The sequence below is a fragment of the Lampetra fluviatilis genome, chromosome 62 (genome assembly GCF_964198595.1).
Source record: "Lampetra fluviatilis chromosome 62, kcLamFluv1.1, whole genome shotgun sequence".
Lineage (NCBI taxonomy): Eukaryota > Metazoa > Chordata > Hyperoartia > Petromyzontiformes > Petromyzontidae > Lampetra > Lampetra fluviatilis.
This window is the reverse complement of record NC_136336.1, coordinates 4,191,307-4,218,580: the sequence shown is the minus strand read 5'-3', so window position 1 is coordinate 4,218,580 and position 27,274 is coordinate 4,191,307. Positions and strand designations below refer to the sequence as shown.

The window sequence follows — 27,274 nt, the reverse complement described above, 5'->3', positions numbered from 1 at the left end:
ATTCCGTGCTCAAGTTAAGCGAGGCGTTAGAAGCGGTTTATAGATGAGAGTGACGCGTCGGGGAATTTGCCCAGAATTCTGGGGCAGAAGCACGAGGCATGCGGGTCTCTCCTGGGGCGCAGAAAACCAGCGGGGTCTCACAATACTTAATCTTTCCAACTGAAGCACTGAAACTATTAGTGAATATTATTATACAAAAATTTACAGCCTTTATGATAATTGGTTTTTTACCCTTCTATCTGGCAACAAAACTGACACCTTTTTACAAGAAGTCATGTTTGCACAGACCACAATACCTGCAGTCATAATGCAAACAAAAAATACAACTCTGATAATGTGCACTGTCCTTGAAGTTGATTGCACATTATCAGAGTTGTCTTTTTTGTTTGCATTATGACTGCAGGTATTGTGGTCTATGCAAACATGACTCCTTGTAAAAAAGGTGTCAGTTTTGTTGCCAGATAAAAGGGTAAAAAAACAATTATCATATTTTTACTGGCAAATGAGGTTCCAATGGTTACAGCCTTTAGTCAAACCACAGCTGGATAAATGCCTCCGCCATGCCACGTCAGTCACGCGAGTCGTTTGACCAGACCTCGTCACGCTGTCAGCGCCGGTTCACGATTGCCGCTGACGTTAGCCATGGCCGGGGAATAAAACTCAGGTCTCCGGCTTCACGGAGCAGTGCCCCAACCACTAAGCCCCACCACTCTGTAACGGGTCAACACTGCGAGCCATACAGGTAGGAACAACAGGTTCCACACTGCCCACCACCAGGGATTATTTGTCTGTCTGTCTGTCGTGCATATCCGGAATTCCGCCCACCCATGCACCTCCCCACCGAACACCGAGCAACGCCGCGATTGGTTGACGATGTCGGGGAGGGTGGGGGGGAAGGGTAAACATGCCCACTCATCCAACTGCCCCCCCCCCCCCTGAACGCCGCGCTGTCCAACCAAGTTCCTACCTGACCACTCCGAATGAACGTGTTAAATTGGAAGAAGGCAGGGAAGGGGAGCAAAATGTATAATCCACAAAGTCCCCCAAGTGAGTTTTTTCTTACAGAGTGTCCCCCTTTTCTTGGGATATTTAGGCAATCCCAAAAAATAGTTTTTTTTTCAATATAGAGGACAATGGGGTGCCAGGAGAAAAGCCAGCACGTGCATGCGTGGACAGGACACTCAAACCTCCACATCATCTGAGATTCTTCTACCGTCTCGCGCCATCCGTACATCGTCAGCGACACGAATACGACCGCGCTGCGAGTGCGCGGGCCGGAGCGCAAGTCCGCGAGCCAACTCAGGTAGCACAACTTTAAATTTCGATTTAAAGCTTCTTTCGTGACTGCAGGGATTCATCTTCTTGGTTCTTTCGGTAAAGTCACGTAGAAGGGAAGTAATAAAATAATAAAAATAAAACATAAGAAAATAATTCTCACGACGTTTCGGCCACAATGCAAGCAGCCGTCCTCAGGTGAAAACCAGGTCTGTCGAGGCGACAGCGTCTGAATGGTGGTGTTTCATTCAGACGCTGTCGCTTCGACAGACCTGGTTTTCACTTGAAAACGGCTGCTTGCGTTGTGGCCGAAACGTCGTGAGAATTATTTTATTATGTTTTATTAGTTTATTACTTCCCTTCTACGTGACTTTACCGAAAGAACCAAGAAGATGAAGCACAACTTTAGTCGTATCGATTCGTTTTACACGCCCAACCCGAGCGAATCGGCACTCGACAATTTCAAGTGGTCATCAAATAATTCACCGTCATTGGCCACGCGAAAAAATTGGAAACCGCGAAAGTGATGCCCACTCGGGTGGCACGGCCACGCGAGATATCTGGCCTGGGCTCGTGGACTCGGCTATGGGGGGGGACACAGAGCCTCACAGTGTCACAAGCGCACGGATGTGTCGCCCGCAAAGGAGCCGACTGTGTTGCCCGCAAAGGAGCCGGCTGTGTCGCTCGCAAAGGAGCCGACTGTGTCTCCCGCAAAGGAGCCGGCTGTGTCTCCCGCAAAGGAGCCGGCTGTGTCGCTCGCAAAGGAGCCGACCATGTCGCCCGCAAAGGAGCTGACCGTGTCGCCCGCAAAGGAGCCGGCTTTGTCTCCCACAAAGGAGCCGACTGTGTCGCCCGCAAAGGAGCCGGCTGTGTCTCCCGCAAAGGAGCCGACCGTGTCGCCCGCAAAGGAGCCGACCGTGTCGCCCGCAAAGGAGCCGACTGTGTCGCCCGCAAAGGAGCCGACTGTGTCACCCGCAAACGAGCCGACTGTGTCGCCTGCAAAGGAGCCGACTGTGTCGCCCGCAAAGGAGCCGACTGTGTCGCCCGCAAAGGAGCCGACTGTGTCGCCCGCAAAGGAGCCGACTGTGTCGCCCGCAAAGGAGCCGGCTGTGTCGCTCGCAAAGGAGCCGACCGTGTCGCCCGCAAAGGAGCTGACCGTGTCGCCCGCAAAGGAGCCGGCTTTGTCTCCCACAAAGGAGCCGACTGTGTCGCCCGCAAAAGAGCCGACCATGTCGCCCGCAAAGGAGCCGACTGTGTCGCCCGCAAAGGAGCCGACTGTGTCGCCCGCAAAGGAGCCGACTGTGTCGCCCGCAAAAGAGCTGACCGTGTCTCCCGCAAAGGAGCCGGCTTTGTCTCCCACAAAGGAGCCGACTGTGTCGCCCGCAAAGGAGCCGGCTGTGTCTCCCGCAAAGGAGCCGACCGTGTCGCCCGCAAAGGAGCCGACCATGTCGCCCGCAAAGGAGCCGACTGTGTCGCCCGCAAAGGAGCCGACTGTGTCGCCCGCAAAGGAGCCGACTGTGTCGCCCGCAAAAGAGCTGACCGTGTCTCCCGCAAAGGAGCCGGCTTTGTCTCCCACAAAGGAGCCGACTGTGTCGCCCGCAAAGGAGCCGGCTGTGTCTCCCGCAAAGGAGCCGACCGTGTCGCCCGCAAAGGAGCCGACCATGTCGCCCGCAAAGGAGCCGACCGTGTCGCCCGCAAAGGAGCCGACTGTGTCGCCCGCAAAGGAGCCGACTGTGTCGCCCGCAAAAGAGCCGGCCGTGTCACCCGCAAAGGAGCCGGCTGTGTCGCCCGCAAAGGAGCCGGTTTTGTCTCCCACAAAGAACCTGGCTCTCTACCCGCAAAGGAGCCGGCTGTCTCTGCCGCAAAGGACCCCGCTGTGTCTCCTGCAAAAGGTCCCGGCGGCCGTGTCTCACCCAGGCAGCACGGTTACACGCCGCTGCTCGCGAAACACAGCCAGCGTCTGTGACGGAGAGGCACGACGCTCGGGCGTCAACAATGAAAAAGAAGTTGTTTATTTTTGGACAGCCAGAACATCCGTCTAGTGTGCTATTTCCACCCCCTGAACCCCCACCCACCCCACCGCACTCCTCCCCGCTGGCAATTGGCATGCTCTTGGCGAGGGTGTGTGGGAGGTTTGGTATGCGCTTACAGCATTGCGGTGAGCGACGTCGGGACGACTGCCTCTGTCTCTCTCTCTCCGATGCTGCAGAGTTCCTCTGTCTCTCTCCCTCGACAACGGCGTCCCGTCACTCGCCCATCGGCCGTCGGTGCCAACAAACCCAGATGCACGCCGTCCGCCAACGTCGACGGACGGAAGAAACGCTTTCGCGCCTCGAACTGGAGCGCAGGTGTATGTGCGTGCGTTGAATTTCTTTCGCATCGCACGTAGCCAACCGTGCTAATCGGAGGTGCGGTGTGTGTACGTGCGTTGAACCTCTTTCGCACTGTACGTAGCCAACCATGGTGCGGGGGTTGGATAACAAACTAAACACAAAAATCAGTACAGGCATGTACGCCTGTACTCTGGCAAGACTTGGCAGGTGGGACGGGTGAGGGGCGGCCTCGGTGGGTCACAGGGAGGTGATGAGGTTGTGAAGGGTGGGACACTAACCGTGCAGTCCTGTAAAAGCTTGCTCATGGAACTGCAGGTGGAAGGGAGCTCAACTAGGCGGAGCTCTGCAAATCCGCCTTTAGAGGTTATTTGGTGCACTCTTCTACACCAGTCAGACATCTTGGTTGAGGTTAGAGTACCCACACTTTACCCCCCCACACACCACACGTGACCTGCCCCATCGACTAACTGCGGTCAACACGTTGCGTTCTTCCGAGTGGGCAGATTACGGGGCGCCGTCCCCAGAGGTCAAATGAAACCGGTAACTTTTTGGACCGCAAGTCCCGCGCGGTAACTATTACCCATCGTGACAACTGTTACCCCACGGGACCATCAAGTAGGCATCTGAATAATGCTCCTCAAAGCATCTTCATCTTCCACCAGGTAGTGCTGATCAATTCGGTGATCAATCCTGTATTGAATTAGCAATCCATATTGATCATACTATGCTGTATTGATCAGTCCGGTATTGGATGATTAATCTGGATTCATGAATCCAATTCTGGATTTATCAATCCAATGCTGCATTGATCATCCAATGCTGGATTGATTATCGCCGAGTTGATCAGCATTATCCTACCGAGTCATCTTCTACAAGGTCCTGCGGCAATCCATCTAGCGCAGGGGTTGGTAACCAAATAAAAAATAAAAAACTCGATATTTTTTAAGAGCCGCACGCAATGCACGCGAATCGAGACAGTGGGTCCTTAATAAATGCCGTCACCAAGTGGCTCTTGAAGAGCTGCACACGAGAGCTGCTTTCACCGCTCCATCTCCGTGGTGCGCGTGCTCCCCCCCCCCTCTCTGCTTGTCCCATCCTTGACCTACCACATCGAAGCAACGAATCCCGGAACCCAAAGCACGGCGCCTTTGTTTCCTTTGTTTTAAGCGGCAGTCGACGCGACCTCTCCGAGGGGGTTTTGGACCAGCGTGCCGTTCGCTAATCCACGTGTGTGTGTGGTTCCTCTTTCTATTTGTAAAGCCGCAAACTGGCCGAGGGTCCGCAACGGGGTTCGGGGACGCCAACCCGGGCGTGCCGCCCCGCGCGGCAATGGGCTTGCCATACGCGCGCGAAAGGCACTGGGAGCGAGCAGGCCTACGACAAGTGCTCACGGCGAATGCGGGCTCCGTGAGCGGAGGAGCCTGAACACATTTTCACTTTCTCTTCCGAGCGGGGAGTCATGCCCCCCCCCCCGACTCTCAAGGCTCTAACTCATCGTGATCTCGCTCAATGTCCTTCCACTGGGTTTTTACTTTTTTGACATTTTTCTTTTTAAATCCCACGTGTATATATATCGTTTTTTTGGGGCGATTAAAAATTCATCGAATGAAATAAAATAAAAACCACAGACACAAAAGCGTCAAGCCGGCACGGGGAACGTGCGTGGGGCGTATGCCGGTGAGATTGATCGGGCCTGCCTTTGACGGTGCAAGCTGTGCGAGCTGCGTGTGAGCCATGCCACTGCTACGTACGGAGGCCCCAGGGCTCTGGAATCCACTTTCACCACTCGGTTGCTCTCTCCCCCTTGTTTTATTCAAATCGCGCCTTGAGATGCAACTTGTTTTTTTAGGGCGTTCTCCGTTTCTTGAATACTTTCTTTGGGGGGGGGGTTCGTATTTTATTGATGTGAGCCTGCATGTGTGTGTGTGTGCATGTTGGTGCTCGTGGCCTTAACGTGCAGAGCCTGGCACAAGCGCCGTGGTGACGTCACCGCCACTTAGTGGCGATTGTTGTTGTTGGTGCTCGCTAACAGCACTTTCACCAACAGTCTGTTAAGGCTTTTCGGGGGATCTTTGTCTTTGTTGTTGATCTGGAGACTGCGAGATCCATCATCGATGTTCGGTCGCCGCGCGTTGATAGCAATCGTCGTGATTTATCGCTTAACGGTTAGCGCTACGCTGCACTATGAACCCAACGACCCCAGGTCGATTCCCGCTCACGGCCAACAACGGCAACGATTATCTGAACCGGTCCTGGGCCTCCCCTAGGTCGACTCAGCTTCAAATGAGTACCTGGTGCAGTGTGTAAACATCGCCACTGGGGGAGACAAAGGCATTCGGGCGTGATGTTGGACATCCACCCCCTCATGTGCCGTGCCGGCATTTTTAAGTGAAACTCGCTAACGGCACTTGCCCCAACATTCTGTTAATGCTATGTGGGGGATCTCTGTCTTTGTTGTTGATCTGCAGACCGGGAGATCAACGATTGATGTTCGCTCGCCGCGTTGATAGCATTTGTTTTGATATCTCACTTAACGGCGTGGGCCGCGTGTGTGTGTGTACCACTTGAATGTGAAATTGTACATGTTGCTCTGCATCTACATCAGCCATACATCGGAAGATGTGTGTGTGTGTGGGGGGGGAAAGGCGCTTGAAGAGGTGTAGATTATTATGATTTATACCATTGGAACCTCATTTGCCAGTAAAAAATATGATAATTGTTTTTTTACCCTTCTATCTGGCAACAAAACTGATTGGTCCACACCCGAGAAAGCTGTCTCGGGTGTGGACCAATCAACTTCAAGGACAGTGCACATTATCAGAGTTATGTTTTTTGTTTGCATTATAACTGCAGGTATTGTGGTCTATGCAAACATGACTCCTTGTAAAAAAGGTGTCAGTTTTGTTGCCAGATAGAAGGGTAAAAAAACAATAATCATTATTATGATTGTTACCATTTAGGAGTCATTCATTTGGGACGCGGGCGGGTGGCTCAAGAGGTCAGGCTGCTGAGTGGGCACCACCCATGTCCTGGGCTCGAACCCAGGTAAGCTGCCTGTGAGTAAACCGGGCCCTCAAAGTGTGGATAGATGCGTGTACGCGTGCGGTGGCGAGTTGGCATTCTGAAACATCACGCCACAGCACAGTAAAAAGGAGGCCCCTAACAATTGTAAATGTTTGGGCCACTTGGCAGTTTCACACGTCCCAGTGGTTCCCCGTTGCAGTGGAGGTTAAACCCGTAGAAACAACGCAGCCAGTCGGGCCCGCTCACTGTCAATCACGAAAGCCATCGTGTGTGCCTGGCCTCGGCCTTCCCTCCCAGCTGCCAACGTTAGAAAAAGAAAATACGAATCACAAATCACCGGACCACTGTTCAATTACAGACAGTCCCCGGGTTACGGGAGGGTTAGGTTCCCGAGAGCGATCCGCAACCCGAATTTTCCGCATGTCGGAAACCGAACAATTTCCCCCCAAAATCAAGATAAATTCCATATGCCTTCATCCTCGTGAAGCTCACGTGAAGAGGCGTAAGACTGCCCCGCCTCACGCCTCGCTCCGTGGCATTCATCCGCAACCTCACCGCGGCTGCACTACTTGCGCTTACGTAACTAACGCAAACACATTTCCGCGGATTTATTTTTTTTACACGATTTATGGGAGCATTTTTCCGGAAGGTCGGATTTCCACAGGTCGGGTCCGTATTGCGAAGACTTATCCCGTGGCCTACGCCGCGTAAATCCCGAATCTATTTTCGTTCCACGGCTACGATCAGCCGTTGTTTTCGGGCGAACGCTTCGCAAACATGGTTCAACGCAGCTGCATCGCGATGAACTCTTATCCACGGTCACCAACATCATGTGTGGTCGGTGTGAGCGCGCGAGCCACAGCGGGGCCCTTTGTGTGAATAGTCGTGCTTTGTAGCGGACAGCATCGTCGTCATCATCATCATTACCATGATGGTGAGCGTATTGTTCGTAACGCGTCTGCTCAAGCCGTGATGAGATTGCCCTCACCCGCCAAGTGCGAAGCAGCTGAACCAGAGTTCTGTAGCGATGGATACTACCCCGCACTGCAATCAGAATATGTATTTAGACTGGAGGAATCCGATGAGCCGTGAAGCTCTTTTCACAGATGGCCAGGACGGGCGGGTCAGATCGTTACAGCAACAAACAATACAAAAACACGATAGGAGTGCAAAGTACAGGAAAAGTAAACAAAAGTCAGCCCACCGAAGTATTAAATTACTTTTCAGAAGTGACCTGGCCACGAATGAGAGGTCAACGAGAATGGCTTATCACGTGGAAATATTTCCCAGCAAAAGAATCTAAAGAATCTCAAAACGAATGGGAATAACTGTTTCAACGCACCCAAGTGACCAAAACCACAGGATTTCAAACAGCGATCGCTTTTAGACGGCGCGGGTGGCACGGCACCACTACCGACGCAGCAGGGGGGGAGGGGGGGCACGGTCATGCGTGTTTGTTGGTGGGTTCAACACCTTTGCTTCGGGATCATCAACACGGCGCACTGCGCCCGCGTGCCGATTTCGCACCCCGCCGTTGTCGAAGCTGCCCAGTGAGCACGGCGGAAACGACGTCGTCGTCGTCGTTGTTAATATCATTACAATTATTACTACACACACACGCGCACATGCTGCGCTCACTGACACGGAGTGGTGGTGGATTTTTTTTGCCGAGCCGGTGAGGGCAAAATGTCAAGGCCGGGCACACTGGCACAAATGCCACCCGCAGACGCGGCACTTCACGTGGCCTTGTGCCCCAAGAGGCACGACTCGGCCGAACCCGTTCCCCCGGGTGATCACGTGAGACGGAGGAGAGATCCGTGTACCCACTCTTTACCCCACCCCCCCCCCCCCCCCATTACAGCAAGCGCCGTTTTGTTCGTACCCGTCGAAGTCTTCGTCGCTGTAAATAGCAGCGGCGGGTTTTCCTCTTGGCGCAAAAAGCGAAGGGGTCATTTGTTTACACATTTGAAGCGTTTAGAAAATGTTCATTGAGATGTACAGGGACTCCTCTACTTACGAACTCACAGAGATACGACACAAACCTGGTCCGTATATCCCGTTGCCTGTTCGGACCGAGGGTCGTAAGTTAAACGGCCGCACAATGGTGGTGGCATCTACATTTGCAGAACGTGAAGAACCAGTGGCATCTACATCTGCAGAACATGAAGAACCAGTGGCATCTACTTATACAGAACATGAAGAACCAGTAGCATCTACATCTGCAGAACGTGAAGAACCAGTGGCATATACATCTGCAGAACATGAAGAACCAGTGGCATCTACATCTGCAGAACGTGAAGAACCAGTGGCATCTACATCTGCAGAACGTGAAGAACCAGTGGCATCTACATCTGCAGAACGTGAAGAACCAGTGGCATCTACATCTGCAGAACGTGAAGAACCAGTGGCATCTACATCTGCAGAACGTGAAGAACCAGTGGCAACTACATCTGCAGAACGTGAAGAACCAGTGGCATCTACATCTGCAGAACATGAAGAACCAGTGGCATCTACTTATACAGAACGTGAAGAACCAGTGGCAACTACATCTGCAGAACGTGAAGAACCAGTGGCATATACATCTACAGAACGTGAAGAACCAGTGGCATATACATCTACAGAACGTGAAGAACCAGTGGCATCTACATCTGCAGAACGTGAAGAACCAGTGGCATATACATCTGCAGAACATGAAGAACCAGTGGCATCTACATCTGCAGAACGTGAAGAACCAGTGGCATCTACATCTGCAGAATGTGAAGAACCAGTGGCATATACATCTGCAGAACATGAAGAACCAGTGGCATCTACATCTGCAGAACGTGAAGAACCAGTGGCATCTACATCTGCAGAACATGACGAACCAGTAGCATCTATATCTGCAGAACATTAATAACCAGTGGCATCTACGTATACAAAACGTGAAGAACCAGTGGCATCTACATCTGCAGAATGTGAAGAACCAGTGGCATCTACATCTGCAGAACGTGAAGAACCAGTGGAATCTACATCTGCAGATCATGAAGAACCAGTGGCATCTACATCTGCTGAACATGAAGAACCAGTGGCATCTACTTATACAGAACGTGAAGAACCAGTGGCATCTACATCTACAGGAGATTATACAACTTTAAAAGCCATTCCCCGTGTTTACTGTACATGTCGTACGAACAAATCGACTTACGAACAAACCTCTGGAACCTAACTCGATCGTAAGGAGAGTCCCTGTAATCAGGATACACGACGTGTTGCTTTATAAACACCGCTGCAACATCTCCTCCGAACAGCTGTCGGTACTGATTGACGCATTCAAGTTTACCAAAACCCACGTTGCAACCCCGAACCGTCCCCAGCACGCACATGCGTGAACACACCACACAGACCAAACGCGTGGATCCACAACAAATATCCCCCGCCGTTTAGACTTAATAGACTGTTGGGGCAAGTGCTGTTGGGGCAAGTGCTGTTCGTGAGCAATTATTAAGGCCGGCACGGCACATGCCCACACACCTATACACCTATACACAACCTACAAAGACAAAGATCCCCCGTATAGCCTTAACAAACTGTAGGGGCAAGTGCTGTTAGCGAGCACCTATGTAGGCCAGAACGGTACACGAGGGGGTGGGTGGCCAGCACCACGCCCGACCGCCTTCGTCTCCCCAGTGGCGATGTTTACACACCGCACCAGGTACTCATTTAAGGCTGAGTCGACCTAGGGGAGGCCCAGGACCGGTTCAGATAATCGTCACTGGTGTTAGCCGTGAGCGGGAATCGAACCCGGGTCGCCAGGTTCATAGCACAGCGCGCTAACCGCTACACTACCGCTCCCCTTTACACAACCTACACACACACACCTATGACCTATACACACAACACCTACACACACACCAACACACCATCACACACACGACACAACACCACAATCGCCGAACAAGAACCATCATCCGACGGCAGACAGTCACCGAGTCTACTGTCCACACAAACTCAGACCGCATGGAACACGTCACGTGGCATTCCACCACACAGCCGAACAAACACGTGAAGACATTCACACGAGACCCAGGCAAAAGGGGTCGGGGGCAAGGGAAAAAAATAACAAGGAGACATTTGGGGGGAGTGTTTTTTTCTTCCCAATTCGGCACATTTAACAAAAATAAAAACCTTATATTAAGGAAACACATGCTGATTAACTTATTCCTAACTATCTATTGCATAATTGCAATGAACCTCCTCCTCTTCGGCCTCTGATCTCCGCACCTGATGGGTTCTGTGATGACGTCGTCTTGCTCTACTTAAGACCTGAAACGGGTGAATCGCTTCACTATTCCGGCAAATCGCGCCCGATGATGCCGATTGGTGTAATCGCCGGCGAAACGTCACGGAACCCGCATTGTAAATGTTACGGATTTACTCTCCAACACACCGGTGGGCTTAAGTCGTAACTAACTGGAGCGTTTGTTCACGTGACAAACATGGACGTGGCCGTGTCGGGTGGTGGAGGTTCACGACACATTCATACTCTTTGGTTCTTTCGGTAAAGTCACGAAGTTAAAAATGAAACAAATCACGACGTTTCGATCGCAACACAAGCGGTCGTCATCAGGCTCGTGTTGCGATCGAAACGTCGTGATTTGTTCGATTTTATTTCGTGACTTTACCGAAAGAACCAAAGAGTATGGATTCCTGCAGTCACGAAAGCTTCAAATCAAGATTGACACATTTCTACTTAAGCGATCCAACCTCCAACACCTTTATTGTGAAGAAGAAAAAAAACCCCAATAAAGATAACACTGGTCAACACACTTTTTCGGGCATAAGGTATTCCAACGGTTTTAAGGTAATTTTGGGGTGCCGATTCCAAATCTGGCATCAGTTTTTGTCCATCACATCACGTTTTTGAGATATCAAATATTGCATTTTCAATAAAAACTGCAGAAGAAAAAATTTAATAAATGTGGATATCTACATAAAATGATATTATAAACACACTATCCTAAAAATACAGCACCATATTTAACACTAAAGCAGTCACTGACTCGCAACAACTTGCAATCATAAGTGACAGAGTTAATTTCGGGTAAAAATCAATGAAAATGGGGTATGCCGACAGCATACAAGTAAACCCGTAAAAACAAAGTTTTTCACTATAAATCCTTTATATGCGTGGCGGCTAGAGTCTTCTCGTCCTCTGGCTTGAGATGGCTGCCACCTATGGGTCAGATGATTGTCTGCCAGTATTAAGCAATTGGTAATTAAATATTTAATTTGTTTTCCCTAAACAGTGTAAAATTTTGGGAATTTTTTTTTCACGAACATTAATTGTCTCGCACAACGAGTCTGTGTGGAAAATGTCAGCTCGATTGGATCACGGGAAGTGGGTTAAAAAACGACCGAAAGATTTGCATGGTCGTAAGCAAGCAAGCAAGCACGCAAGCACGCAAGCAAGCAAGCAAGCGAACTTAATATAAAGGATTTAAAAATATATTCGCCTGTGGAGGACGCGGGGATCGATCCCGCGACCTTTGGCATGGGAAGCGAGGGCGCTACCAACTGCGCTACTCCGCCACGGCCTGTGGAGGGGTTACGCTCTGGGCTCTTACACTCTGACGTTCAGCCAAAGCCATGAATGCGTTCTATTTGAATATATGTAAAATAAAAAATGTTTGCCTAAAAAGTGTAAAATTTTGGGAATTTTTTTTCACGAACAATAATTGTCTGGCACAACGAGTCTGTGTGGAAAATGTCAGCTCGATTGGATCACGGGAAGTGGGTTAAAAAACGACCGAAAGATTTGCACGGTCCTAAGCAAGCAAGCAAGCACGCAAGCAAGCAAGCAAGCGAACTTAATATAAAGGATTTAAAAAATGAGATGTGATAGAGCAAATCTGAGATCAGATTTGGTATCAGCACTCTGAAATCAGTCTAAAACAGCTGCAAAAGTCCAGGGCCAGAAATAAAAAGTTTTTTTTGTTGACCAGTGTTATAAAAGAGCCGCGATGCCCGTGTGAATAACGGGGTCACCGCCGCAAGCGGTGCCTTAAAGAGCCTTGCACAAATCGAGTGACAAGCCAGACCCGTCCGGCTCGCACACACACACAGACACACACTCACCACACCATCGCGGTTTCACCCCGTATTCTTGTACAGGGAAACCGAGTTGTCACCGTTTCAATACGGCGTACAGACGTTTCAATACGAGCAACACAACTATATATTTTGTGTCTTATTTGTTTGTGTTTCCTTTTCGCGATGGGATTTTGTAGGATGAACGTTGCGATTTATAAGGGCGACTAATAGGGTCTGAATTGGTCCGTAATAAGGTAGAGCACTGATAAGGGGTTGACAGGTCTGCGCACACACACACACACCCCCAAAACTCACACCGAGCGTGCACATACGTACACGACACAGCACTGCCCCAAGTACACACACACACGCACACTACAGTACTCACCAGCCAACACCCAACAGCGCTCACAGCGGTACACGAGCTCAGAGCTCATACACACACACGACTCAGCCACAAGACAAAGATCCTGCCGTATAGCCTTGAACAGACCGTAGGGGCAAGTGCTTTAAGCGAGTAGCACCTATCATCATCAACATCACCACCACCACGATCATCATCATCAACAACATCACCACCACCCACCCCACATAACTTACTTCCCAATGCTAGTCAAGGGGGGCGCGCGTGCACGCCCACAACCACGGCCGTGGCGAAACACGGCGGAGGAGGAGGCGGAGGAGACACGCAACTCGTGTCGCTGAGACACCACCGACAAGCAACTTGACACACACACACGGACATAGACGGACACACACACGGACACACACACGGACGGGCGCGCGGTGTCCCTCACCTGCAGTGTGCTTCATGCTGCGGACGCGAGAGTCATCCCGTAAAGTAAACACGATGATGACGATCAGAGCGACGAGGAGGGTGTAGAGAAGGTGGCGGGGGGGGGAAGGACGCAGCAACGTTGGGAGTGTGGGGAACGAGTAGCGGTGATAATGGCAGTGTCAGGAACTGGTAGTGGTGGTGTCGAGCGGGTAGTGGTGATGGTGGGAGTGTCAGGAACGAGTCGTGATGATGATGGGAGTGTCAGGAGCGAGTCGTGGTGTGAGTGTGGGGAGCGATTCGTGGTGGTGGGGGTGATGGGAGTGTGGGGAGCGATTCGTGACGGCGATGGTGGTGGTGGGAGTGTGGATAGCGAGTCGTGTTGATGGTGGTGATGGGAGTGTGGGGAGCGAGTCGTGACGATGATGATGGTGTTGGTGGGAGTGTGGGGAGCGAGTCGTGGTGGTGATGGGAGTGTGCGGAGCGAGTCGTGTTGATGGTGGTGATGGGAGTGTGGGGAGCGAGTCGTGGTGGTGATGGGAGTGTGGGGAGCGAGTCGTGGTGGTGATGGGAGTGTGGGGAGCGAGTCGTGTTGATGGTGGTGATGGGAGTGTGGGGAGCGAGTCGTGGTGGTGATGGGAGTGTGGGGAGCGAGTCGTGGTGGTGGTGATGGGAGTGTGGGGAGCGATTCGTGACGGCGATGGTGGTGGGAGTGTGGATAGCGAGTCGTGTTGATGGTGGTGATGGGAGTGTGGGGAGCGAGTCGTGACGGTGATGATGTTGGTGTGAGTGTGGGGAGCGAGTTGTGGTGATGTGAGTGTGGGGAGCGAGTCGTGACACGGTGATGGTGGTGATGGGGGTGTGGGGAGCGTGGCGCTGCCGAGGCTCGAGAGGGGCGTGCGGAGTGGACAGGGAGCGCACGGGAAAGACCGTGAGAGCGGCGAGGCAATTATTTATTTTATTTCCTCTCTCGCATCGTAAGGGGGCGGAGAGTGAGGTCCAACGGGCAAAGACAAAGGTTCCCGCACCGTGTTAGCCTCGGGGCAAGTGCTGCTCGCGAGGAAGGGGCCTTCCATAAATGACGTCACGCGATTTTGGACGATTTTTGACCCCCCCCCTTCGTCACACGGCGTCACAAAAAGTCAGACCCCCCCTCAAATATGACGTCACAAAGCTCTGCGCCCCCCCCCCCAAATATATAAAACATGCTTCAAATCGCTTTCAATTATTGTCATTGTAGTGCGTATTTAATGTGGCGCTGCGCTCTGATGTTGTAGGAGAAAACATTTATAAACAAAAGTATATTTAATTAAGTAGAACGTGTTGTCGATATTTATTTAAAGTTGCGCATTTTGATGTGACGTCACATTTCTCAACTCCCCCCCCCCTAGGTGCGTGACGTCATTTATGGACGGCCCCAAAGCAACTTATGAGGGTCAGAACGGCACACGAGGAGGGTCGTGGGCGGGGCAACACACCACGCCTTTGTCTCCCCGCTGGCGATGTTTACTGCACGCATCGCACCAGCTACCCATTGTTGAGGCCGAGTCGACCTAGGGGAGGGCCAGATAATCAACACTGGTGTCAGTGAGCGTGAGTCGCAGCGCAGAGCGCAGCGACACCACCGCTCCCCCACGCACTAGCGCGCACACACACGGGACAAAGACACAGATCCCCCGTATAGGCTTAAGAGACTGTGGAGGCAAGTGCTGTTCGCGAACACACACTGACACTGACACACAACAACAACCGTCATTCGCCACTAAGTGGCGGTGACGTCACCACGACGCTTGTGCCAGGCTATGTGCACCTTGAGGCCACGTGAAGTGCCACACACTGACACACACACACTGACACACAGACTGACTGACACACACTGACTGACACTGACACACACACACTGACACACACACACTGACACACACGCGCGGAATAAGATTGTGCGGGCGCGCGAGCGGGGGGCTGGGTGAGGTGGAGGAGTTTGGGGGGGTGGGTTGTGTGGGGCTGGGTGTGGGGGGGTGATTGGCGAGTGAAGGCGCGGGATTTCGGGAGGCCAGTGTCGGGGAGAGGAAGGGGGTGGGGGTTGTGTGGCTTAGGGGGAGGGACCGAGCGAGCGGTGGGGGTGTGGTGGTGGTGGTGGTGGGACAGGAGGAGGGAGATTTTAAACGCGGTGGCTGCCGTAGGAAGTGGGGGGTAGGGTTCAACCCCACGTCACGGCGACGATGCTCCGTCAGCCACTCCCCCCCCACAACCTCCCCCCGCGGGTTTGTGTCTGCCGGCTTGAGTGGCAAGAACGTGGCCACCACCACCACCACCATAATCACCAAAGACAAATAATCTACACAAAGCCTTCACAGACTGTAGGGGCAAGTGCTGTTAGCGGCACACGAGGGGGTGGGTGGCCAGCACCACGCCCGGATGCCTTTGTCTTCCCAGTTGCGATGTTTACACACCGCACCAGGTACTCACTTGAGGCCGAGTCGACCTAGGGGAAGCCCAGGACCGGTTCAGATATTCGTCACCGGTGTTGGCCGTGAGCGGGAATCGAACCCGGGACGCCCTTAAAAGTGCACGGGTGTAAACACTGCCGCGTGAAGTGTTGCCACTCCTACAGCGATGCTAAACCATTGTCGTACGCAGGCAGACGTCTGGCATAGAGGCCAGAGGCCACGACTGTTCTTGGTAAATAGTTCCGAATTCCCGCAGTTGGGGGGGGGGGCGGTATGTGTGTGGGGTTGGAGGGGGGAGTTGGGGGCATGTGAACATTTCAATGACCGTCTTCTTCCTAGCGTTGTTCCCGCTGTGGCGCAGGGTCCGCTTTTCGGCATTGTCTTCTCCATTTGGCTCGGTCCAGGGCATCTTCAGGGGATGCGTTGACCGTCTTCATGTCTTCCTTTATTCGGTCCATCCATCGCTTCTTCGGACGCCCGCGTGGACGGCGGCCCTCTGGCTCAATACGCAAGGCAGTCTTGGCCACTGATGACTCTTCACTTCGCATCACGTGGCCGTACCACCGAAGCCCGTATACTCCGGATTATAAGACGCATCCAAAGCGCTCGACACAAATGAACTACAACCACCTTGCTGCTGACGTCGTCAAGGAGCTATAAACAGCAGCGGCGGCGGCTTTTGGCTCAGCCATCGAAGAAAGACGATGGTCACCGCATCATCGCGCGCTCTCAGAAGCGCTTCCGCGGCCGTCTGGAACGCTCTTCCTTCCGATACTAGGAATCAACCGGCGCTTCCTTTTGCTGATGCTTTATGCGCACTACGCGCACTACACAAAAGGTGCTCAATTAGGACTCAGCCGACCCTGGGGGAGACCCCATGGCCGGTTCAAACATTTGATATTTATGGAATTCTGCAGTTACGAAAGCTTCAAATGAAGATTTGCTATTTATTTATTTTACTCCTCTTCGCTCCCTGTGGAGCCTAATGCCGCAACAAGTCCACGCCACGCCGGACGTTCTTGAGCGGGAATCGAAATCTCGCGGTGTCGGCGGATTAGTAGGGGTAGTGCGCTAACCACTGCGCCACCACTCCCCCCCACCAGACACACACACAGGGTAGAGACGCGCACGCGCACAATGGGTTCACGCGCGCTGGCACGGACACGCGAGCACGCCCATGCCGATGCGTGTGTGCTCTGGAATGTCTCCCCACACGCCACTCCCCTGCGCCAGCCAGAGCTCTTCTCTCTCTTTCTCACCCACCAGCTGATCTCCATATCTCCCACCAGATCATCTCTCGCTCTCCCCCACCAGCACCTCTCTCTCTCATCCACCAGCTCCTCTCTCTCACCCACCAGCACCTCTCTCTCTCACCCACCAGATCCTCCTCATCTCTCCCATCGGCTCTCTCCTCTCCCTCTCACCCACCAGCTGATCTTCATATCTCCCACCAGCCCCTCTCTCTCTCTCTCTCCCACCAGCCCCTCTCTCTCTCATCCACCAGCTCCTCTCTCTCACCCACCAGCTCATCATCTCTCCCACCCGGCTCCTCCGCGTTACTCCCGAAGCGCGCCCGGGATCTGCTTGCAAACTAAACTCCCGTTGCGCCGTGGCACCACTTTACAAGCAAATTAATTCACAGCCCCCCTCCTCCCCCGTACCCCCCCCCCCCCCTACGACCCCCTCCTCCCCCGTACCCCCCCCCCTACGACCCCCTCCTCCCCCGTACCCCCCCCCCCCACGACCCCCTCCTCCCCTGCCGCATGAAGACCTCCCCCCTCCATCGCCGTGTTGGCCGCCCTCGTGGGTGGGAGTCGTTTGACCCAGCATCGCCGTGGCGGGTCGCAGGCGGGGTGTGGTGGTGGTGAAGGCAGGCTGTACGGGGGAGCGGTGGTGCAGGCGTTAGCGCGCCGTTACTGCGAACCCGGCTCACGGCCACCAACAACACCAGTGACCGTTATCTGAACCGGTCTTGGGCCTCCCCTAGGTCGACTCAGACTCAAATGAGTACCTGGTCCGGTGTGTAAACATCGCCACTGGGGAGACAAAAGCGGCCGGGCGTGGTGCTGTCCACCCACCCCCTCGTGCACCGTGCCAGCCTTCATAGGTGCTCACTAACAGCACTTGCCCTAACAGTCTGTCTAAGGCTACACAGGGGATCTTTGTCTTTGGTTAGGGGGGGGGGGTACCAGAGCCAATTCTGACACCACTCGCCACTAACGTTGGGTGGGAATCGAACTGGGTCGTGCCAGGCTCAGAGGTGTGCAGGGCGCGCTTAACCACCGGCTCACCTCGATATAATAACCCCACCCCTGCCGCCACCTCTCACATCCATCAATGACACCGTGGATTTAAGAGGAAGGGAAACAATTTTAAGAGGTGACATTGTCGGGGCAATGGTCCTCCTTCGTAGCACATAAATAGAAGAGCCATAGAGAGATATAGTGGACAATGCGAGTTGGGAGACAATAGATCATTGGGCCACACCCTGTGTGCTTTGAAGGGGCATTGCCTGAAACGTCGCCTATGATATGAAAGTTTGTTTGTCGTTTGAAGGCTACAGTGTGGTCATTGACCATTGTGTTGAGTGTTTGTTGCTGTCAACTCTTCTTGTGCACCGCCAACGCCAACGCAGCGGTGGCGGCAGCATCGACGAAGCGACCCCTCTTGTTGGTGTTGACGACGCTCGAGATTCAGAATGAGAATCAGAATCTTCTTGGTTCTTTCGGTAAAGTCACGTAGAAGGGAAATAATAAAATAATAAAAATAAAACATAAAAAAAATGTCACGACGTTTCGACCTGTTCTCCACCTGAGGACGGCTGCTTGCGTTGTGGCCGAAACGTCGTGAGAATTATTTTATTATGTTGTATTTTTATTATTTTATTATTTCCATTCTACCTTAAAACCGTTGGAATACCTTATGCCAGAAAAAGTGTGTTGGCCAGTGTAATAGTCAATCTCAATCGGCCCCCTTTAACCGAACTGAATCGGGTCGCGTGGGGCAGCGACTCCATCAATGCCCCTCCCCCACGCCCCTGCACTCGTGCTTAAGAAGAGCCACTAGGACGAACCGGTCTATCCCTATTTAAAGCTTTCGTGACTGCAGGGATTCATCTTCTTGGTTCTTTCGGTAAAGTCACGTAGAAGGGAAATAATAAAATAATAAAAATAATAAAACATAATAAAATACAATTCTCACGACGTTTCGGCCACAACGCAAGCAGCCGTCCTCAGGTGAAGACCAGGTCTTCCCCGACAGACGAAACGTCGTGAGAATTATTTTATTATGTTTTATTATTTTATCATTTCCCTTCTACGTGACTTTACCGAAAGAACCAAGAAGATGAATCCCTGCAGTCACGAAAGCTTTAAATCGAGAATCAGAATATGTATTCTAACTGGAGGAGGAATCCGATAAGCTGTCAAGTTCTTTATCACAGATGTCCAGTAGGGGCACGGGGTAAGAACGTCACAACAACAAACAATACACAAACACGATAGTAGTACAAAGTAAAATAAAGGTAAACAAATCACCCAAACACAAACAAATACAACACGAAACCATCCCCATCCTACCAGGCAAAGCCCACTTGGGCTATTCACTTATTTTTTCAGAAGCCATCTGGCTACCACAAATGATAGCTCAACACGTAGCCAGCGTTTGATCATAGTTTGGGAACTTGACCCAATAGGAGCCTCACTGGGCCTTAACAGTCTTTCAGGAGGGTCCTAATTGGGAGATAAACAGGATCCCCCAGAGAACACATTCCTGCGGAGGGAGCTGGTAGGAACGTTGGTTTGCTCGGTCAATGGCCAGGGTCAACGGCGGCGTGGTATATTCCGCAAATATGCCCGACTGTGAGGGCGGGCACAAGCCGGTGTGAGTAGGTTAAACGTTGAGTTTTATAAGGGCACCACGGGGTGACCAACCCCTCCCCACCCAGCCCCACCCAACCCCACCCTCCCCACCCAGCCCCACCCAGCCCCTCCCCACCCAGCCCAGCCCCACCCTCCCCACCCAGCCCCACCCTCCCCACCCAGCCCAGCCCCACCCTCCCCACCCAGCCCAGCATTTTACGTTTAGCCAAACAACTTTGGGCCTAACACGATTCGGTTGTTTGGCGAAAGAGCGTGAGCCGTGGGGTCCGGGCGAGCATAATTGGTAACATACAACCGTGCTGTTCTGTGTTCTCTCTCTATTTTTTTGTGTTTGTTTAGAGCCAAAATAATTCAAGTTGGTGAAGTAGAAAAAAAAAGGGAATCCTGAAAATGAGAAACGCCCACCCGCCCCTTGGCTGCAGTGAAAGCGCCCGCCCCCTGTCCATGGGTCGGCTCTCCGTAGCCGCGTGCGCCTCTTCAAGGACTGCTCAGTGACGTTATTTAATAACCCTTTCCCGTTCCGAGACGTCTTCTGCAAGTTGGCAGGGTGTGGTAGTTTTTAAAGACGTTGTTACTCACCGCAGAGAAGCGTAACGGACACGACCGCCGCACTCTATGATAGCTGGTGTCAAACTGTGCCACACGCCCTCCCTCCCGCATGGCCTTGTGGGAGCCTCGGTACCGATGAAGTTATTTTATTTCAGTTAATATCTTCCATTTCGATGACTTACGTCATTGGAACTGAATCGGGGACTGTTCTCACGTGAAAAATGCGACGCACGGATATAACGAGCCTAAGGATGCATTTTAATCTGTGCATCGTTGCACGCCGAGTAACTAATGTATCCAGGTAAGTCTCATTCTGAAATAATGATAAAACCACGGGTAACGATGCGGCGCCTACCAGTTTAACAGAGAAGCCATGCGGCCAAGAGTGCCTCATTTGCAACAATGTTCTGGGTAGATGAGAGAATGAGTGAACGGATGAGTAAGTGGTGGGTGAGTGAGTGGGTGGGTGAGTGCGTGGGCAAGTGAGTAGGTGAGTGGGTGAGTGAGTGGGTGGGTGGGTGAGTAGGTGAGTGGGTGGGTGCGTGAGTGGGTGGTTGGGTGGATAAGTGGGTGGGTGGGTGGAGGAGTGGGTGGGTGGGTGGAGGAGTGGGTGGGTGGAGGAGTGGGTGGGTGGGTGGGTGGAGGAGGAGTGGGTGGGTGGAGGAGTGGGTGGGTGGGTGGGTGGAGGAGGAGTGGGTGGGTGGAGGAGTGGGTGGGTGGGGTGGAGGAGTGGGTGGGTGGGTGGGTGGAGGAGTGGGTGGGTGGGTGGAGGAGTGGGTGGGTGGGTGGGTGGAGGAGTGGGTGGGTGGGTGGGTGGAGGAGTGGGTGGGTGGGTGGGGGGAGGAGTGGGTGGGTGGGTGGGTGGAGGAGTGGGTGGGTGGGTGAGTGAGTAGGTGAGTGGGTGGGTGGGTGGGTGGATAAGTGGGTGGGTGAGTGGGTGGGTGAGTGGGTGGATGAGTGGGTGGGTGTATGCATTCAGCTGACTCTTGCAACCCAGAGGGATTTTAACTCTTGGAATCTGGAGCGGCAGAGACTTCGGGATGATGGCAGCAGCTACGGACAAAACGGCGCTCAGTCGGGACGGTTCCGGCCACGATCGTCTTCCGAGATGCACGTGCGCGCCCCCCCGGAAAGACAGTGCCGAGCCTCCGGCTCGTAGGTGCAAGGAGCGTGGAGGGATACGGCGGCCGTAAATCACGAACCTTGCCCTCGTGAACGCGCACGGTGCGGCACGGCAACAAAGTCGGCCGCGACGCGCGGTGACGAAGGTGGGAGCCGCCGTTGCGACGGAACCAAACGTGCAGATTTGGGTCATCGGGGTGTGTTTTCGGTGTGTGCGCCTTGGCTCTCAAACGCGGGGTCTTTTGTTTTGTTCACACGCAGGCCGACGACACCCGCACCTCCGATTAGCACCGTTGGATACGTACAGTGTGAAAAAAGTTCAACACACACACATACAAACACCGCACCTCCGACACGAGCTTATCGGAAAACACGGGCAAGTTTTGTTTGCGAGCACCTATTAAGACCGACGAGGCGGTGGTTTGGCGAACACCATCCAGGCCTGGCTAACTATGTCTCTTTATTATCTTATTATTATTCTTATCTCACTTAAGGAAAGCCTGGCTGAGTCTCAAAGGGGGGGGGGGGGGGCGATGTGTGTGATCCCAATTTAGTCATTTGCTAGCATGCAACTTGCTAGCATTGAGATGTTTGCAATGGCCATAGCTGAAACATACATTGTGCAAAACGTACGGCGCGTGCTTTGTGCTGTGGGAGGAAGCCGTAGAATTTGGAGGAAGTCAACGCGGCATAGGCAGAGGACGCAGAAACTCCACGCAGAAAGGCGCCTATGTCTGGGGATCGAACCCAGGTCCTCCTTGCTGCGAGCACGAGCGCTGCTGCTGTGTCAGCAGCACAATAGGCGCGACAATGAATCACCACGATCTGAGGTCATGATTCAGTGCAACAATCTATTGGTATTCACACACTCCCACGCAAGCACACAGACGAAGAACGCCCGTATAGCCTTCAAGACTGTTGGGGCAAGTGATGTGAGTGAGCACCTATGAAGGCCGGCAGGGCACCATAAGGGTGGCCAACATAACACGACTTTGCCTTCTGAGTGGCGATGTTTACACATTACAATAGATACTCATTTAAGGCCGAGTCGACCTAGGGGAGGCCCAAGACGGGTTCTGATAATCGTCACCGGCGTTGTTGGTGGCCCGTGAGCGGGAATCAAACTCGTGTGGCCCGGTTCGTAGCACAGCGCGCTTGACCGCCACGCTACCGTTCACCACGCCACACGCACACGCAGGGCTACGAATGTAACTTTTGCGGCTTCACAAAGGAAACATTAACGAACAGTCAATGGTGAACAAGTCAATGAAAAATGGGCGTTATTTTTAGTTCCAGCTCTCATGAAGGCATCGGAGACAGCCTGGGAAACACAGCGGCATAGGTGCGACTCGACAAGATAAGGGATGTTTGTTTTACGGCTTGGAGGAATAAGAACAAGTATAACCCGTAAAAACAAAGTTTTTAACTATAAATCCTTTATATGCGTGGCGGCTAGAGTTCTCTCGTCCTCTGGCTTAAGATGGCTGCCACCTATGGGTCAGATGATTGCGTTGCACCATTAAGCAATTGGTAATTAAATATAATATTTTTGTCCTAAAAAGTGTAAAATTTTTGAAAAAAAATTTCACGAACATTAATTGTCACGCACAACGAGTCTGTGTGGAAAATGTCAGCTCGATTGGATCACGGGAAGTGGGTTAAACAACGACCGAAAGATTTGCACGGTCCTAAGCAAGCAAGCAAGTGAACTTAATATAAAGGATTTAAAAAGTGCAGCCCCTCCGATTGCTTGGCTCACGCTGGCGCTGGCGGGAGAGGAGAGGGCCCCTTAAAACTCGAAGGTGGGTGGGGGGGGGGGTCGCTCAAGAGGGCCCCTCGACAGTGGCCATTCGGCCTCAAGAGTATTTGGCTCCCGCTGTGAACTTCCACACGGTGACGGTGAGCCACTTACATTGAAGCGAAAATTTGTGATGACCAGGTCTCTTCGGACAAAAAAGTGAACTATGCGGCTCAGTAGGCCTTAACCGTGCGCCTTTTGGCGTCATCTGGTACAACCCGTGTGAGACTAGGCTCTAAGGAAAGCTGTCTCGGGTGTGGACCAATCAACTTCAAGGACAGTGCATATATTATCAGAGTTATGGTTTTTTTGCATTATGACTGCAGGTATTGTGGTCTATGCAAACATGACTCCTCGTAAAAAAGGTGTCAGTTTTGTTGCCAGATAAAAGGATAAAGAACCAATTATCAGGCCTTAACTTGTTCAAAAAAACATAACTAGTTTATAATTTACTCTACCACATTCGCCAGATTGTGTTTTTGTATTCGGTGGGAGTACCCACATTTTACCGCCACCACGACACGTGACCTGCTAATAAACTTGTGGGAGTGGACATTTGTACTGCTGTGTGGACAGAGGTGGTGCGGGAGAGGGGTGGTGCGGGAGAGGGGGGGTTTAAGAAGCCTGCTCCAGTAGTTTCAACCGCCACGCCAGGAGGTGAGAGTCGAACCTACGAACTGGGGCTTGCAGGACGAGTGAGCGAGGCAGTACACAGTGGCAGCACACCCCTGCCTGGGTCAACTCTCTCTTTCCCTCTTCAACATGAGGTCCAACATCAGCCGAGAGGACATCGCGAGACTCGTTTCCTACTCTGAGCGAGTGGTTCAAAGTTCTCGTTTGTGTAGGTGAGAAATGTACTTGCCTACTTGCTGTACTGGCTCCCACAGGTAGCACACGCTCTTTCAGACGTGATCATAGTGCCATCTCGAAGCGTTCTACCAAATGGGATCCACTCACTCACCCACCATACCTGGCTACTCATCCAAGCACTCATCCGCTCACCCATCACACCTGGTTGTTCACCCACTCGCCAACCTATGCACCGAATTCATTCATTCAATCACGAACCCACTCACTCACCTAGGCCACCCACTCACCCACCAAACTCGGTTATTCACCCACTCACCCACCCACATACCAACACCCTCACTCACCCACCCAAACCCTCACTGACCCACTCACCTACACCCTCACTCACCCACCCACACCCTCACTCACTCACCCACCCACCCCCTCACTCACTCACCCACCCAAACCCTCATTCACCCACCCAAACCCTGATTCATTCACCCACCTACCCACATCCTCACTCACCCACACACACCCTCACTCACACACCCACACCCTCATGCACCTACCCACACTCTTACTCACCCACCCAAACCCTCACTGACCCACTCACCTACACCCTCACTCACCCACCCACACCCTCACTCACTCACCCACCCACCCCCTCACTCACTCACTCACCCACCCAAACCCTCATTTACCCACCCAAACCCTGATTCATTCACCCACCTACCCACATCCTCACTCACCCACACACACACACCCTCACTCACACACCCACACCCTCATGCACCTACCCACACTCTTACTCACCCAGCCACACCCTCACGCGCTCAGCCACACCCTCACTCACTCACTCACCAACTCACACCCGCACCCTCATCTTCACTCACGCGCACTACATGTGCCAAGTTAAAGCTCGATTTTCAGCATGTGGGTACTCTCTGCTCCCGGTCTCATGGCCCAACTACTTGCGCACAATGCCAGAAAAATAACGAGATTTTTTTTTTAAATAACGCTCGAGTTCCCTTCCAAAACTATGGGCGGGTGGCCACAGCAGGAGGGGAGGGGAAGCAAGCAGGAGGAGGCAGCGGCGACGATCGGAGAGGTCACGGTGCCCTGCCCGGTGTTAACTCCGGTGCCAGATCACGCAGCCCGACTGCACGGTCACCAGTCGACGGGGCGAGATCCTAGCACTTCCCTGCAACCAGCGGGCAGCATCCACCAGTGTTCTACGCTTGCTGTTCTAGTGTTCCGCAGCGCACCGCGGCACTCTGTAGCATTTCGCCGCACTCCGCAGCTCTCCGCAGCTCTCCCCAGTTTTCCCCAGCTCTTCCCAGCTCTCTCTGTATGAATAAAGATGTCGCAACGGTCCGCTCGCTAACCAAAACGACAATTGACAGCACCATGTTAAAACAGATCATAGCTCAGCCAAGTGGCTTATCGTGTGAATATGCAAAGCAGCCAAATACTCGAAACGCGTGACGTTGATTCCAAAATGTGGAGAGAAAAACCAGAGGACCCGGAGAGAAATCCACGCAATCACGGGGAGAGAGGCACGCAAACTCCAAATATACAGCAGGCGTCATCAAGGGTCAGCATCGAACCCACGACCTCCTGAATACCAGACGACCTTCTGTATACCAGGTGTTATAACTGGGCACCAGTTAAGTCGGCCTAAAATTATTATAATTATTATTATACTCGGGTAAGAAAGCCTCAAGACGATTGTTCCGGAGGGTGCTGCTAAGTTTTTCGCAGTCCCAGCTGAGTAAATCTGCAGGGGATGTTTCAGCATTTGTGACCAGCACAGTTCCAGTGCGCGGATTCTTTTAGCTGTGGGAGGAAACCGGAGAATCCGGAGGAAACCCATACAGAACGGGGTGGTGGGGGGAGGGTGGAGGGGGTGGGGGTGCGAAAGAACGTACAAGCTCCGGCACGGAAACAGGCGCCCGGGTCGGGAATCGAACCCAGGACACTTGGCGCTGCGAGGCGCGAGGCTTCGACAGCCGCGTGGTGCCGCGCGCTAACGCGATCAACGGTACGGGGAGCAACCGGCGCTCCCAATCCCCTCCCCGGCGGGCGGTGGCGTTGCTAGTGGTGGCGGCGGCAATGATGACGGTGGCGGTAGCGTAGCGGGATAGCGCGTCGCGCTACGAACCCGGCGACCGAGTTCGATTCCCGCTCACGGCCACCGACACCGGTGACGATTATCTGAACCGGTCCTGGGGCCTCCCCCTAGGTCGACTCAGTCTCAAATGGGTAGCTGGTGCCGTGCGTAGGGAGACAAAGGCAGCCGGGCGCGGTGCTGTCCACCCAAAGGTGGCCTCGCTAACAGCACTTGCCCCAACAGTCTATTAAGGTTATATGGAGGATCTTTGTCTTTGGTGGCGGTGGTGGCAGTGGTGGTGGCCGTGGTGGTGACGGTGGCAGTGTAGCGGCGGTGGTGTTGGTGGTGTTGGTGGTGATGGCGGCAGTGGTGGTGGTGGCGGGAGTGACAGTGGTGGCGGTGGTGGTGTTGGTGGTGTTGGTGGTGATGGCGGCAGTGATGGTGGTGATGGCGGCAGTGGTGGTGGTGGCGGGAGTGGCAGTGGTGGCGGTGGTGGTGGTGGTGGCCGTAGTGGTGACGGTGGCAGTGTAGCAGCGGTGGTGGTGGTGGCGGGAGTGACAGTGGTGGCGGCGGTGGTGGCGGCGGTGGTGTTGGTGGTGGTGATGGCGGCAGTGGTGGTGGCGGTGGTGTTGGTAGTGTTAGTGGTGATGGCGGCAATGGCGGTGGTGGCGGTGATGGCAGCACCTCCCGACTTTCAACGTCAATCGAGAATCGGGCTGCGGCGAGACCCTGGCTCAAGTGGCGTCGGCGTGCCGCGCAACCAACTCCGAGAAACTTTTTTCAATCCCGCGGAGAACAATCAACAAACCCCCGCGGCGGGGCGAGCGCCGCGACACCCGCGGATCCTCCGGTAAGCCGGAGCCTCCCAAACAATTCCCCACTGACGAGTGGGAACACGCGCGGGGGCGAGGTGGGGGCTCCGGGGGAGGGGGGGGGTGAGCGGAGTTACCACAGAGAGTACCCCCCCCCCCACACACACTACCCCCTGCCCCCCACCGCCACAACACCCCCTCAATGGGACCCTCAGTGAGCGTGCAATGTGTCCAAGGTGGCGAGGGAACACGGGAACACCGCTCCACTCCACGGGTATTTAGATATT

General features: G+C 53.2%; 1 protein-coding gene across 3 annotated transcripts in view; it reads right to left on the bottom strand.

The window, feature by feature from the left end:
- Positions 1-27,274, bottom strand: part of LOC144951377 (histone deacetylase 4-like) — a 262,255-nt gene that overhangs the window by 143,745 nt on the left and 91,236 nt on the right. Inside the window, exon 1 of one of the 3 annotated variants that reach the window (XM_078881611.1) lies at positions 13,499-14,375. The exons of the other annotated variants lie outside the window; for them this stretch is intronic. Coding sequence (XP_078737737.1) covers positions 13,499-13,514 — 16 coding nt within the window. The 5' untranslated portion in view covers positions 13,515-14,375. Of the gene's footprint in view, positions 1-13,498; positions 14,376-27,274 lie in introns of those variants that run through there. 3 annotated transcript variants of the gene reach the window in all.